We start from the raw sequence: 16,181 nt of genomic DNA on the forward strand, positions 1-16,181 counted from the left end.
AAAACATTTGCTGGTTTTAATTTTTGTTTTGATTTTAATTAGTTTTATTCTGAATCAATTTTTACTGTTTTAGTGGCTTAATAGTTTTACTCACTGTAATTTCAGCACAACCTCACTGTATTTTTCACTCACTTTTAACAGTTCAGATCCTAAACCTATTGTTTTGCTTTTTAATGTTGTTTTAATCTGCCTGTATATTTGTACCCTTGGTGTAAAGCACTTTGTAACTGTGTTTTGAAAAGGTGCTATATGAATAAATGTATTATTATTATTATTATTAAAGTGAAATCACAAGTTATTATTAAAGTTGTTAGCTTACTGAAGTCAACCATCAAAATGCTACCGCATGTAAGTTAAGTAACATACTCAGAAATTTTGTTTTTAAGATTTTTAGTATTAGCAATAATAAATATGTAACCATCTATCTTAAAAAATATATTTAATTTAGATGTTTTGTGTTCTCATAACTTTCATTTATTTTAGACTTCAAATTAATGTACATTACTTTTAAAGCGAATGTATTGTTATTTTTATTTTTTTTATTTATTTATTTATTTATTTTTACTTATTTTACTTTACAATTCGTTGTATAATATACACGAAAAAAATATATGTGAGGAATTTTCTTTAAGTTGTCCAAAACAGTCGAAGTTTGAAAGTCATAACCGGAAGTTCATATCCACGTTGCGTAACTTGGCACTTTTTTCAGGCGAGAGGCGGGCAACGCTGAATGGGTTTGCTAAAATGTGTCCCTCCGCAGCCACCGTCTGTTGATTGAACCGTTCACTAACTGGCAAAAGAGACATCACGGATACGAATCAAGTGCAACAGCGGGCCTTGCACTGAAAGCAGCTTTACATGAGTGATAGGACGCAATAAAAACAAGAACTGCCCTCTAAAACCAGGACTAACTCTAACTCCTAGTATCATTTTGTAATTTTCTTGTTATTTTTATTTTATTTTTGTTATTTTTTATTTTATTTTTGCCCTTATGTTCTACTTATTTGTTACAGTTCAATATAATTGCAATGTTTTTCTATCAGATTAGTGGTTGATTTAGAGGTTTCAGATTTCAAGAGGATCATGATCATGAGGATCAACTCACAAACATGTAAACTAATAGAACAAAATGCAATTTAGACGGAGTGTATTCATTCATAAATTTAATTACAACATATAATGAAAGTTTCAACCAAATACTGAACAAAGCAATAACTCAACTCTTGATTTTTGTTCTGCACAGTTCATTTGTTTCCTCAGCTTTGAATGAAAGCAATTCCCTAACATGGCTTTGCATCTCTTGTCTTTGGGTCCCTGTGCTGGACTGAGTGCATTTCCTTTCTTTGCACACAGTCTGAAACAGTAGAAGGGGGTACTGTGTGTGGGGATCAAAATGATGTAGTAATGTCTTTTTCTGTTGGCTGTTTGGAACTCCCCGATCTGAAACACAGGGAAGGAGATAAGACTTAGAAAAAAGACATTCTTGATCATTAACTTCCAGCAGGAAGAGACAAACCCTGTAAATAATGAACTCATCCTAATCAAATCAGTATTGTCTGATATCATGATTACAGTGGGATGAATTGAAATACAATAAAGTAGTAAATCATTATACAGAGATATCCTGTAATTGAATAATCATTTAATTTTAATCTAACAGTAATCACAGTTAAAAGGAGATTTTTCATTCATTACCTTTTATCTGTGTTCTTCTTCTTTAGGATTTTGTGGGACATCACTGCAAGGAAAACTACAACAAGGAATCCAGCCACTGCAGCCAGCCCAGTGAAGACACTTTGCAGGTAATTCATAGGTTCACCTGCAATCAAACAAAAGGAAGAAAACATTAAGATTCCAACTTTTTTTTTTTTTTTTTTAACTTCCTTCTGTAGTTTTGTGATGTTATACTCTTTATTCTAGGGGGGTATTTATTCCCAGGATCCCCCCCCCCCTGAAAAGCCCCTGCTAGGGGGGTAGTACTTTCAAAGGTCCAGGGACTTTTGGGGGGCAGGGCCTGCAATGCTGAAGGTGTCTGATTGGTAGATTAACCTCAGTGTTTTTATTCCTCCCTCCGTCCACAATAACATCACACACATCTGTGATTCACTTGATTTCTCTTTCTTTCATTAGTTTTTATTTGTTCTATCTTTTTTGTATGTGTGTGTACTTTTCAAAAGAAGAAGCTGGGATTCTCTTGATTTAGCAGCTTGTAACAGTAGTCTTTTCTCAGCCCACCGTGAATGCGTCTCCTCCCGGTGTTCCGGTTTTAAAAGTGACCCTGTAAACTGGAGACCTTCAACTGAACGTGTCAGTGTTTGTGGAGTTTGCACAGCTGTTGAAACACAGAGGGAGTTCCTGGGAATGCAAACTAGTTTAGTTTTTATTGAGATTTCAAAATATCCTCATCAGATATTTAGTCTCTTCCATGCTAACAGGCTAACTGTTGTGTTGCTCATAATGATACCTGCCTGTCCGTCTTCTTCTATGGTGTCATCTGTGATGAATGGCATTCCTCTTTTATTTTACTGCCCTCTACTGGTCTGGTGGTGTAGTGCATTTATTTATTATTCCCTCCATACATCACTGGCCTGATGTACACAATCTACCTGGGACTTCAGCCCGCAGTCGAAACACAGACAACTATGGGGTCACAGGAACCTTTTAGTTCAGGGTAAAGTAGTTCTGGGGGCTAACAGACCCCGGAACTCTTGGTTGAAATGCACCTTTTGTAACAAAAAGCTACTTAGTGTACAGGACATGCAAAGAGGTTTTATTTTGTCCACAGGGGGGCGCCACATTTGACACCAAAAGTTCCTTATGGGAGCTTTAAAATGTTTATACCTCTTTCATCTTTGCTGATTTTATGTAAAATTGAGTGTGTAAGTTGTGGAACTGGAGTCTTTAACAGCTTTGATTTAATATTGATGCCTCCATGTGACCTACAAAGAGAAATCCGACCTTCAGAGAGAAGCATCTAACTCTATAGAGTTTTTTTTGACAACTCTCTCTGGGTTGTATTATGTATTTAGAGACTCAAACCATGCAGGCTGAAGGAACCATTGTTAACTCTCTGCAAAGTTATACAGGGAGTATTCAACACCCGGTTATTTGTATCGACTGCTTGCGCCACTGTGATTATTTGCAAGTAAGGCAAACTCCTTCAAGCATTAATTGAGTTTTCCTTCCTTACCTTATACTCTATTCTCTCTAGATACTCATAATTATGTTTTGACACTACTTCTGTAGCTCATCCTTTTGAAGTTATTCCTCTCTTTCTTCAGAATAGAATATGAACCAATGGTAGAAACAGAAAGATAAGACTCTATATCCTCTTTTTTTCATATGTTTGAAAATGTTCTGTCTTAGCAGTGCTTCTATATACATGTTTGTCACCTATAAGTGCAATAGCTGTGCATTTTTGGATTTTAGAATTCATTTAAAAAAAATTTAAAGTTCAGGGCAAGACCAGCAAAGAGATAAGACCCCTTGAATCCTCCATAGAAAACACCAAATTCAACACAAACAAAAGTTTGTTGTGCCCGTGTTAACATCAGGCGCTTGGAATCAACTCCTGAGACCTCCTTTCTTGTAACCTTTTCAAACGTACACCTGATCTGGGCGCCTGATGTCTGGAATGATGGATGAATGGCCTAGTAATGGAGAAGCAGGTGCTGAAGTGACACACTTTCCCCAGCCTCAGGGAGAGACTCATTAGTCTGTTGAAAACTCACCCGGTCTAGAACTGGTAACCAGCATGTGTTGAGTGACGTTCAGGTGGCCGTCGTTGACGTCCGGCGTGATGCCCAGGATGTGACACATGAGGGCGTAAATGTTCACCGTCTCAAAGGGTCCCACCTCCAGGTTCTCGTGAAACGCTGGACCCACTGCCCTGAAGAAGGCCTTCATGTCCAGCTCCTGGTTGTCGAAGCCGTGCTCGCCTTTGTGGAACTGAACTGGAAAATACTGCAGGGACACAAACAGAAGGTGGCTTTAGTTGTAGGATCCTTCCCCAGTCCTGACCAAGCAGCAAACTCTGGTCTTAAAATGTGAAGCCCATGCAGAAGTGCTAGAACTGCAGTTCATCGAGCATCCACTAGAGGCTGGCTGCAGGAACACCGGAAACCACATACACACCCATTCAAAAAAGACGATCTTTGCAGCATTAATAAACATGTTTACAGCCTGGTGCAAAAACAGATAAGGTCTGAATAGCTAATTTCTCTCTTGGGATTTTTTTTATAATTCCTTTTTTTTAAGAGATTAAACTTATGAGTTTTGCCCATATAAGGGCATTCCTGACTTGATTGACAGGCGGGCACCCTGTAGGTGTTAGTGAAAAGGATAAAGCCCCGCCTTTTCACCTCACACTAGCTCAGACAAAGTGTAGTTGTGTTCAGCATTTCCAATATGACACCCGCCAATGATCGGCTTCAAAGCAGGGCTTCAGGAACAGATGGGTGACGTCATGGATACTACGTCTATTTATTATACAGTCTATGGTCCCAACAAGCTGTCCTATCAAATAAAAGCAAATAGCCCCCAAAATAATCTTACAGAAACAAGACAAACAACAGTTCTTGAAAGTTCTTGAAAGTCCTTGAAAGCTGCAGGGTTGTTTCTGTAGCTCAGGGGTTCCCAAAGTGTGGGTCGGGACCCCCTGGGGGGTCGCGAGACACCAATAGGGGGTCGTGAGATTTCTTCCAGATCTTGGTTTTTTTTTAAGTAATCTAAATTTGCTTACTTTACCAAGTATTGTAACAATATAGACAAAAATTGTAGTTACATTTTACATAAAACTCTGCAAATCTGTACATTTCATCAGTTTTCTGCCTTTCTTTGTTGCCAGACGACTCCTTAAGTTAGGGTTAGGGTTAGCTAAGAGTTAGCAGCACAGGAAACATCTACATGTGCATGTAGGTGAACTAATTTTGAAGTATGAAGCAACATTTAACCTCTTGGAGGGACAGTAGGGGTCACAATTCTTTGGCACCTACGTATATTTTGGGGGTTGCGGGCTGAAAAGTTTGGGAACCCCTGCTTTAGCTCACCTACTTGGAAAAGAAAGCTTCTGCAAGGGGTTTTGGATTTCTGCAAGTGATTTCATTAGGCATGCATGCAAAACCACTCCCACTTCTTCATATGCTGTTGTGATTTGCGTTGGGGTTGCAGAGTCAAGATGTCAAAGGTTAGAGCCAGACAGGACAACTGTTCTGTTGTTGGTTGTAGACCGAACCCAACACAGATGTCTATAATCCATCTCAGCACCAGAGTATTGAATAAAACAGTGGTAACTTTATTTAAAACAACAACATGCCGGCTACAGTTGCTGCTAATTTGTTTGTTTGTGCTAACAACTTAACTTCAGACTGCTTCAACAACAAGACCCGTCTGCATGAAGCTCCGCCCAAAATTACAAGGAAGTAGGGACGTCACTGAGACTTTAACGTACCACTCGGAGACATGCTGTAACCGCAGCTGCAACACGTCAACTGCTGCTTCCTCCGTTTGGGGGTTAAGGGATCTGGATCATGTGTGTGGTGTGCAACACAGATAAAGTTTGAAGCTGAGAGGCTGCAGATCCTGAATTCAAGACCTTACTCAAAGGAGAACTATAAGACATGTTGTAGACAGCTTGAAAAGACCAGTATGGGACCTTTAAAATAAAACAGAGTTGTACTTTTACACCAGAAAAAGCAGGATTGGGATGAAATTGAACTTAGAGGGGTTGTTAAAGTAGCACAACTGACTTTGGAATTACAAATATCTGCAAAATACATCTCTAAATTTGAGGGATATGTTGTTTTTAGAATATATAAAGGGTGAGAAGAGCCAGTTAACATCAATTAGTTGCTTATTTTTATACACACACCATCCCTATTTCACAACAGACATACTACTGTACTCTTTCAGCTGACCGTCTTTCAGATCTTATTTAATTTAAATCAGAAAATGTACTGCAAAATGAGCTGCAGGACCGAATTTGTTGGATTTAACTACTGGATATTGAACATTTTTTAAGCCAGCGGTTCTAGAAACAAGACCTCTCCTGCAACAGAGTTCCCACCTTACACTCTACCCTTGTTCCGTCAGCAGAGGGAGGTATAGGCCAAGCAAAAACATCCTTCCCATCCAGAAGAATAGAGGCCTATTTTCTCTTTGTGACTACTGCCAACCAACACAAATGGCTCAATAAGAATTTAAATCCAAGGGATGCATGTCATATTTGCAAACAAAGACATAGCCCTTTAATATGTGTCCATTAAAATGAACTTTGTTGTAGATGTATGAGTCATATAGGATGCCTGGTTATCTTTCAGCTGTTATGTAACATTCTCAACATGCTTATCCCTCCCTGAGATCGAACTAAGAGGAGTTCGGCCATAAAGAGAGTGAACAGAGACTAGATAGTATAGTTATGATCAGGGCCGGTCTTGACCTATAAACTGTAGATAACCCGTCACATCATAAGGGGGATCCACAGGACTGATTATTTTCCTGGTACTCAGCATTTGAAGCCATTTCATGATTGAATTACTTTAGTCTTTTGAAATACATTCTGATTTAATGGCTCTCAGCACTGACTGACACATTCAGTCGCAAAGTTACTGCACAGCGGAGCGACTGAGCGAGCGTGGAGCCAAGTGAAAATGCTAATTTTGAATTTCCGAGGCATGAATAGCTTCATGAAGCATTCGAGAGCCCTGCATGTCATCAGCCAGGCCTGGATTATCCCGAGGACATGCAAATGCACTTGATTAAAATTGTAATGTACTCAGATTAGAATTTAACTGGTTTGAAAGAGTCCAGTTTCACCATTTTGATGAGCAGAAAATACAACTTGGTATTTTTTTGTGTTTTGGTAGTCAGGCCTGGAGGACATTTCTTGAATAAACTAGGTGATGTGTAAAGACTCTCACCAGTCCTTTTTCATCTTCCTTACTATGCCAAGGCCATTCAATTAATCTCCATCCATCCATTTAACTGGGTCAGAGTAATATTGATTTAAGATAATAAATAAGTAACCAAAAGAGAACAAAAACAAGTGTGAATGATGTGTTTCCTCGCCTCAAAGTGCTGTTTTTTGGTGTTTGGCTCCTGTTTCAGAGCTTCTCTCCGCAGCTCGGCATGTTGATGGGGCACAAATGGCAAACTGAGGTAACTGTTTACTTTAAAGGGTAAATCAATAGGGCCTGCAGTGGGCAGAAAACTGCCGCAGCACATCTCTTTATGGTCTCAAACTCTTAAGTATGTTTCATTTATGGCCAAATCAAGGTCAGCGACATCAAGGACGACATCTTTATGACGTGCCTGATCATTGCTGCAGCCTCGTTAGTCAATATGCTTATCAGTTTTAGATTTGCATGACTGTAAATAAAGGCCTCTCAGGTCTCATAAATCTACGTATCCTTCTATAACTTATGCATGGTATTTTTAACACTTTTTCCAAACCCAATTCAGAGACATGGGAGAAACCATTTGAATTGGGTCATTTCTGTAGACATTTAGGGATTAGATAATGTCTGTGTGCAACCCTACAACTGTCCCACTCTCACTTCTAATGACTGCTGCTGATGCTCTGACATCGTTCCCCCTATGGCACCCCATACAAACGCAAGACCAAAGTCTGTTTTTATGTTCCTCTTTAAGATGTCCTTTAGTGTCTGTCTTCCTCACAAGTTGTTAATGTGATGCAGGTTGGTTAGGTGTAGGCAAACCTTGAGTCCAGGTCAAGTCTTGAGTCCTCGTTGTTCAAGTCTGAGTGGAGTCCAAGTCACAAGAGAAGAATCTGAGTCAAGTCCAAGTCAAACCCGGTCACATTTTATTTCTGAACATTCGACTCTGACTGCTCCTGTCAGCTAAATTGAAGATTTAAATTAACAATGAAGTGACACACCCTGCATAAATCACTGTTCCTGCTGCTGTGGAATAACTACAGGTGTGGAATAAAATCAAAAATGCCAACCAAACATCTTGGACCTAGTAGCTAAGTCACTTTGGAGGGTTAATGCTACCATAAGCTTGCTAACAGTAATGTAATCAAAGGTCAACGTAGGCTAACTATGGCATCTCACTTCACTGGACAGATGTCTGTTGAGGTCTTAGTTGGTCCTGATTTTCTCCCATAGTTAATTCTTAGGAGCAGACCAGGAGTGGTCTGACATCTCATTTGCCATCCCAGAGGCCACCCCCAAAACCTGCACTATAACCAGCTGTCTTCTCAGAGGCATCCCTTGTTTTGACTGTGTTGCAGAAGCCTGTGAGTAGTTTCCCTTGCATTTACACGTAGGACCTTCTCTTCTGTTTGTCACTTTTATATCTGACTTTGGACATACATCTTTTGGGTCAGTAGATTTTTTTTTATGCCATTTTGTTGCGTTACTTTACAAAGTAAAACTACGTACAGGAACATAACATAAAATGTAAGCAGTCAAAGTGAGAGTCAGAAATGTCACCCCTACAAAAGTCAGCGCCCCAGTTTGGCCACCCCAGTCGAAGAAGCCCGGCTCCGCCCCTAATGGTTTTCATACATATCTAACATGTATGCATGCTCTTGCATTTGTTGTAAAATCTTTGAAAGCATATCACATGATTTATGGCTTCTCTTCAAGCATCCTGGCAGGAACTGTTGCTGAACGAAAGGACATGTGAACGCACACGCAGGCGAACATATGTACCAGCCCTTGCTCAAAACTGAAAAAATACAAGGGCCTTATTCAACATAAAACACTAACTACATAACTACCTAACTAACTAACTAACTAACTGACTAACTAGCGTCCAAGTAGGTCTCAAATCAGACCCAAGGCCAGGACTTGGACCCCACCATTACTCAGCAAGTACTACACTGGCACATACTAGATACTACCTGTTCATTCAAGGAGACACAAAGTGTGGGTTACAATAATAGATAAATGTTGACTGGTTCTGGCAGATGGCCGTCCAATGAGTCTGGTCCTGCTCAAGGTTTCTGTCTGAAGTCTGTTCTTGCTCCTGTCGCCTTATATTTGCTTTTGGTGGATTACTGTTTGTTTTCTCTAAAGAGTGCAGTCCAGACCTGCTCTTTATGCAATGTGTCATCAAAAATCTTTCTTGGCATGTCTATATAGAGCTTGACTTTTGAACATATAAAACTGATGATCGATTAACTTATTGACCCTGTTGTAGACCCTGTTCTCCTAGGGGGACAGTCCTGCAGCAGTTGATCTTTGTTGCATTGCTGCAGATTGGTTTACATGGAGTCATCAGATAGCCTGGTGACTCTTGTTATTGGGAAAGGCTTGTTGTGCACAAAGAGGAAGATTGAATGTTATCTGTCAACCCACCCCGTTGATGACGTATCCCGGGTCGGCCCATAATACGATCGGGAGGATCCGATCGTTTTTGGCGAAGTGAAGACGCTCCGGCATCTCCTCCTTCTTGAACACATGGAGGTGTGGATGGGCCCCCTTCAAGGCATTGTAGACCTTGTCCAGCATCCCCGGTTTGGGCAACAGCATCCCAGAAGGGCCAAAGTCCACCAGGTGAAAGGACAGATCACGGAAAGAGAAGCCTGGGATCTTAGATAGGGTGATCTCTTTAACCAGACCGTTGCGGTACACCGAGGTCATGCCATGGTCGGCTGTGATGATGATGTTCAGGTGGTCGCTCAGCCCGTGTCTTTCAGCAGAGTCTCGGATATATCCCACCGTTCGGTCTACTTGCTTCACCATCTCTCGTCGCTCGGGGGAGTCAGGACCGTACCGGTGTCCCACGCCATCCGGCTCACCAAAGTACAACGATACAAAGTCCAGATCCAGGTCCCTGAACCAGCCCATCACCTTGTCGGAATTCATTCTCCACGCGGTCTCGTTCTTGTAGTTGTACAGGATTGGCTCCACTTCCCTCACCGAAGCAGCCTGTCCCTGGTATGTGGAGGCTGTGCCAGGGAAGTGAAGAGAGCCAGCCTTTCGGCCCTGGAAGGGTTGGAAAAAGGACATGCATTAGCAACACGCAGATGAATATGCAACAAGTTCTAACTCCCAAATCACCAAACACAGCAGCTTTGTCAGTGGACCTTAGGCTTTAATTATGCACTGTAAGGATCCTTTTTCAAATCAGAGCTTGCAGAGATGTTCTGTATGTTGCAATCAATAAGATTAAGACATGCAACATTAGTCAACACTGTAACCTGAGTAAAGAAGATACAGCTGGATTGAGATAACATATAGCAGTACTTTAAATGTCTAAAATGACATGTATCAGTGTATTATATTTAATCAGCTGTACTGTGATAACAGGCAATTTTAAGGTTGTTTTAATGAGATCTGGGTTTATTTTTCTAATCTTGGATAACAAAGCGGATTTTCTCGTGATAACAGGATCATTCTCTGGCAATTAAAGAAAATAAAACACAAAACCAAATACTGGTTTCTGTGATAAGCCGGACTATGACATGCCGTGTAGTCGTCGCCCACGCTAATGAGGTAAATAAAGCCTCTTTTGTTCTTCTGCAACCCCATAGGAAAAGAAATTTAGAGAGGAGATCTCAAGTCTTCAAGTCTTCCCCCGCTCACTACTCCCCACATTTCCTGTCTCTCTTCAGCTGTCCTGTCAAATAAAGGCAAAAAGGCCAAAAACAAATGAGCCGTTAATGAGATCTCTCATTTAAGTCTCAAATAAGACTCATGTCATGGTCTCAACTATTTCTCCTAGTGAATTTTAGGAGAAACTAATGAGAACTATTTGAAGCTTGAATGAGGCTGAAGTGAGAATCTCAATTTTGTCTCCAGAGACTTAAGGCTGATTTATACTTCTGCGTCTCCCCTACGCAGCAGGGGCTGACGCGGACTTGAGCCCCACATACTTGTGCGTAGGTGTGTCCGTGTCGCGCAGCAATTCTCCGCCGAAACACTAGAGGGCAGTGCGGTCTCTCTGGTAGCCGGTCGCCTGCTTCCGGTCCCGCATCGATCTCTGTTTACTTTCTCACAGAGATTCAGAGCGTGTTATGTTAATCTACAGCTGATACATGTTGCTGTTTATCACACAGACATGATTACATGAAGAATAGAGAGGAGGAGATGAAATACACGGCCGATGTGCGGCCGATGTCCGGGATCCCGGAAGTGTTGTAAATGCGGGAAAGACAAAGCCGCCGAGCGGACCAATCACAGGGCTTGAGGTCCGCGTCGGCTCTACGGGGAGTTACATTTTGGAGGAGGTGCACGTCAGCTACGTGCGTAGGTACGGGAGCTACGCGGACCCCCGGCGTAGGGTACGCCGTCGATTCAACGCAGAAGTATAAATCAGCCTTAAGGGCCCCACATACAGAGACTGCAGTCGTCGTTGCAGGGATCGCCGGTTCGATTCCCAGCTGGTCGACCATTTCCTGCAAGTCTTCCCCCGCTCACTACTCCCCACATTTCCTGTCTCTCCTCAGCTGTCCTGTCAAATAAAGGCAAAAAGGCCAAAAACAAATTAGCCGTTAATGAGATATCTCAAATAAGACTCATGTCATGGTCTCAACTATTTCTCCTAGTGAATTTTAGGAGAAACAAATGAGAAGAATTTGAAACTTGAATGAGGCTGAAGTGAGAATCTCAAATTTGTCTCCAGAGACTTAGAAGGGAAAGCCTTGAGCAGTAAAATTTTCCTCTGGGAGTCCAAGTATAAAAGTTCTAATCATCCAATGTTCCTTTTCCTTGAATCTACAGCTCTGCATATGCAGCGGCCTGCACTGCGGCTGTCATTTGCATGCAGTCAACATCCACACCATCCAAATAATTTGCAAATATAACCGCGGTGATCCGCCTGAAATGATTCCGCAGGCCTTCAGAGGTGTTTCGTCAAGAGAAATGGTTTCCTGTGCTGTAAACAGACAAACAGTCTCTGACAGAGATAAGCTGAAAACGGTGCGGCACAGACCTGTTTCTCCGCTGTGATCCAGATAGGCAGACTGCCATTGTCCCACCACTCATTCACAAACTGAGTCTGATAGTACGGCTTCGTCTGAGTGGTGGTTGTGTTGAACCACATGTTGTGGATTACCCCGTGGTTCTCAATGTAGCGGCCTACAGAAGAGAATCACTGTCAGTCTGCTTGCACTCATTATTCAGAGCGTGACACATTCACATTAAAAATTCTATCAACTTAACGGGCTGAGTGGCATGACGCTTTTGGACAAGGTCTTATGACCAACTTCGGAGATTAGAGGAATTTAATTTCAAGGAAGTTAAATTTTCTTTTAGCTGGCGCTGATGATTTGAGAGTCAAAATAAGAAAAAGGGAGCACAGAATTCTTCCCTCAGTCATCCAAGCATAATTATCTTACTCAGCTATAAAAGCTGTTGGACCCTGGGACATTCAATTACAACTAATTCCTTTTTCCCGTGGCTTTTTTCAATCCTTTCCCAAGCTAAACCCAGAGCTGGTTCCTACTCTGCCATGATATGCAGATCCCCTGCCAACTGGGAGCACTGTTGTAGAAAATGAAACACTTTACCTGTCAAGAGGGTGAAGTGTGAAGGGCTGGTGATAGTGAGGTAAGGAGGTGTGACATACAGAGCTTTGACTCCATCCCTGGCCATTTTGTCGAGGTTCGGCGTGTCCACATCGCGGTCGTAATCCCAGCGGAAACCATCGAAGGAGATCAGCAGCACCTTCTGTCTCGTTTGTTTGTTTGCCGGGGCTGCAAGGCTGCACGAGGCCCAGAGGAGGCAGAGACACGCAGTCCACAACATGGTGCAAGCAGACACTTCACAGATCTACCTGGAGCACACATTTGAAGGAGGATACACCTCGTTGTGTCTCACCTCCGAAGCATGTGAGCAAAGTTTCTTCAAGTTATCTTATCTAATAGATTGCATGGACTTTCTACACGCAGCCTGATGATGTTTATGAGTGGTTTTTTACAGCTGCTTGTTGTGTTCACGCTGAATATCAACCCCCCTGTTTTGCTCTTGAGGACTGGCAGTAAAGCAGATTAATCTCCCCGGGCATCGCGGCTGTTTGTTTCCCTCTAACTCGCTTGTTGATGCTGTCTTTCTGTTTGTCTGCCGGCCCCGTCTGTGCGTCACAGTTTCCTGTATATCATTGACAATGGGGGAATGGCACTTTGATGGGTTTCACCTTGAGTTGGGATGGCGCATGATTGATCTGACACAGGGAAAATGAAGAGGAAAATGAGAGTGTATATCTCTTCGTCAGCTCGCACTACTCTCAGGGGAAGGAACGGCCCTAATAGACATATTCATTTTAGTAACCCTAATGTGTGTTTTACCTCAGGATATTTCTGGAAGATCTTTAAAATCAACATTGATTTCTACGACGGACAAACTGTTCTGACTGCGCCCTCCTCAGTGTTTCAACTCAGATCATACTCAGCTCATCCACACATTATATATCACTTTGGTTGTGATGTAATCTTATCAACGTCCATCAAATTGCGAGACAAGGTAACTCTTCAAATTGGCTCTTTATTGTGTGTGTCCTTGGCTGAGGTTCAAGGGAATCGTCCAATCTTTATGGAGATAAGGGATAACATTCATCAGCTTTCATTTACCTCATTCATATTCATTAGCTTTCCCCATATTAACTCTATACGCTCGTCGTCCAATGTCAGCAAGATTCGGAGGGAGTGTGTTCTGGACTGCTGAGACCGCCGCGTGTCTCAGATCTTTGCTATGAGAACTTTATCAAACACACACACTCTGAACTTGAGGGGCAAGCAAACTTTATCTGACCCTCTCACTCTCTGCTCAGGAACCCCGCAGGGATCCTCACAGATTCTTGAAGAAGGAAAGTCGGGATTTTTGCCGTTAGCACTCTCTGCTGCCGGTACACAACCACAGCAGCAGAACACCTCCCCCATCAAAACAACTCCATCAGGTTGGGTCCAGAACATGCACACTTAGAACTGACTAAATAAAAACAGGGTATTTCCCAAGCTCACTCTAAGCTTGTCCTCCCTACATTGGCTCCATGTGAGTGGAACAGTGAAATTGTTTTATTACTATGTTATTATTTTATCTCCCTTTGCTTCATTTGGCTTTAATTCCTGATATCCTAAATTGTACTCTTCTTTCTTTTTTACTTATTACTGACCTGTTATTTAGTTTTACACTGCATTTATATACCTTCCTTCCTTTTATCTGTCTCTTCTTTAAAGCTTTAACCTCTTGTTATTATCTGTACGTCCTTATATTGACTTGAAGGCCTCTACATATTTTATTGCTTTTACTTATTTTATCACTCTTACCTGCTTGTATCTTCTTGTAACACTTCAGCTGCTTCAGTTGTTTTTATCTCATTTTACTGCTTTTATCTCTTTTCACTGCTTTCCTTCCTTTTTCACTGACATTACATCTTTAGTCCTCTTGTTGTTTGCTTTTTGTATTGTTTGGATTCTTATGATGTTGGGTTAAAATGTTACTTTGATTATTATTATTATTACAATAATAACAAAAACAACAACAATAATAATAATAATAATAATAATGATAATGATAATGATAATGATAATAATAATAATAATAATAATAATAACAATAGCAATAATAATAGTAATAATAATAATGATAATAATAAATACTATTATTTTAAATCTAAAAATTGATATAATTATTATTATAATTAGGATAATTGTTGTTATTATTATTGTTATTATTATCATTGTCATTATTATTATCGTTAGTGTTTTCATTTTCATTACAATTATTTTCATTATTACTTTATTATCATTTTATTACTATTATTATTGTTATTATAGTAGTAGCAGTTATAGTTGTAGTAGTAGTAAAAGTTGTAGTAGTAGTAGTAATAATTGTAGTAGTAGTAGTAGTTATAGTTGAAGTAGTAGTAGTTATAGTTGAAGTAGTAGTAGTAGTAATAGTTGAAGTAATAGTAGTAGTTATAGTTGAAGTAGTAGTAGTTATTGTTGAAGTAGTAGTAGTAATAGTTGTAGTAGTAGTAATAGTTGTAGTAGTAGTAGGAGTTATAGTTCTAGTAGTAGTCGTAGGTATTGTTGTAGTAGTAGTAGTAGTAGTGATAGTTTTAGTAGTAGTAGTAGTAATAGTTGTAGTAGTAGTAATAGTTGTAGTAGTAGTAGTAATAGTTGTAGTAGTAGTAGTAGTAATAGTTGTAGTAGTAGTAGTAATAGTTGTAGTAGTAGTAATAGTTGTAGTAGTAGTAGTAGTAGTAATAGCTGTAGTAGTAGTAGTAATAGCTGTAGTAGTAGTAGTAGTAGTAGTTATAGCTGTAGTAGTAGTAGTAGTATTAGTAGTAACGGTTGTAGTAGTAGTAGTAATGGTTGTAGTAGTAATGGTTGTAGTAGTAGTAGTATTAGTAATGGTTGTAGTAGTAGTAGTAGTAATGGTTGTAGTAGTAATGGTTGTAGTAGTAGTAGTAGTAGTAATGGTTGTAGTAGTAATAGTAGTAATGGTTGTAGTAGTAGTAGTAGTAGTAATGGTTGTAGTAGTAATAGTAGTAATGGTTGTAGTAGTAATAGTTGTAGTAGTAGGAGTAGTAATGGTTGTAGTAGTAATAGTTGTAGTAGTAGTAGTAGTAGTAGTATTAGTAGTAATGGTTGTAGTAGTAATGGTTGTAGTAGTAATAGTTGTAGTTGTAGTAGTAGTAGTAGTAGTAGTAGTATTAGTGACCGCCAAGATTTCCCAACCTCCTTGAATGCATCACTCAGATGGATCAAACTACCTTTGTAAAAACAAACATATAAGAAGTTGCTTCTTCCTCTCAAGCACAGACCTGGCAACACTTGCAAATGAACTCTCTTGTTGTTATAGCAGCAGACCTAGAGCTGCTAATTAAAAGTAAACCACAAGAAAAGTAGTTTGTTTTTTAAGTTCATAACAGTGAAGTAAGCCTCTGTGAGGCCTCTGTGAGACTTCAGACTCTTGAGCTTAACCTTAACAAGAACTAAACATAAGAAAAGTGAACTAATCACGAGAGAATATCGCATTGTGAATGCTGCAAAAACAACGACCCACAAGTACCTATATGGAGCAGTTCAATCTAACACCTAAGGGAAATGTAGAAGTCAAGTTTATATGGGTGGTGACTACATCGACTGTATTGACAGATATATGGAGAGGTGTCCTTTATGTTACATACAGAATTAATAAATGTTAGTTCTCTGAAGAACCTAGTGTCAAAACAGACTGCGTAACATCTGATTCTCTGCAGTAACATTA

At 40.3% G+C, this 16,181-nt stretch overlaps 1 protein-coding gene across 1 annotated transcript; it reads right to left on the minus strand.

Annotated features, from left to right (window-relative positions):
• Nucleotides 1-1,150: 1,150 nt before the first annotated feature.
• LOC117832558 (ectonucleotide pyrophosphatase/phosphodiesterase family member 7-like) lies at nt 1,151-13,043 on the minus strand. The gene is made up of 6 exons (XM_034711742.1): nt 12,479-13,043; nt 11,902-12,047; nt 9,324-9,953; nt 3,732-3,963; nt 1,696-1,819; nt 1,151-1,440 (listed from the first exon to the last, which is right to left on the minus strand). The coding sequence occupies exons 1-6, from the start codon at nt 12,714-12,716 to the stop codon at nt 1,389-1,391; spliced, it is 1,422 nt and encodes a 473-aa protein (XP_034567633.1). The 5' UTR covers nt 12,717-13,043; the 3' UTR covers nt 1,151-1,388.
• Nucleotides 13,044-16,181: the final 3,138 nt, after the last annotated feature.

Source organism: Notolabrus celidotus, chromosome 20 (assembly GCF_009762535.1).
Source record: "Notolabrus celidotus isolate fNotCel1 chromosome 20, fNotCel1.pri, whole genome shotgun sequence".
Classification (NCBI taxonomy): Eukaryota; Metazoa; Chordata; class Actinopteri; order Labriformes; family Labridae; genus Notolabrus; species Notolabrus celidotus.

Excerpts from the sequence above, each read along its gene's own strand:
- LOC117832558 (XM_034711742.1), bottom strand. The coding sequence starts at position 12,716 with ATGTTGTGGACTGCGTGTCTCTGCCTCCTCTGGGCCTCGTGCAGCCTT. Across the intron at positions 3,964-9,323 it reads CGGGATACGTCATCAACGGG|TATTTTCCAGTTCAGTTCCA; the intron begins GTGGGTTGACAG and ends GTGTCCCTGCAG. Across the intron at positions 1,820-3,731 it reads GGTTACCAGTTCTAGACCGG|GTGAACCTATGAATTACCTG; the intron begins GTGAGTTTTCAA and ends GTTTGATTGCAG.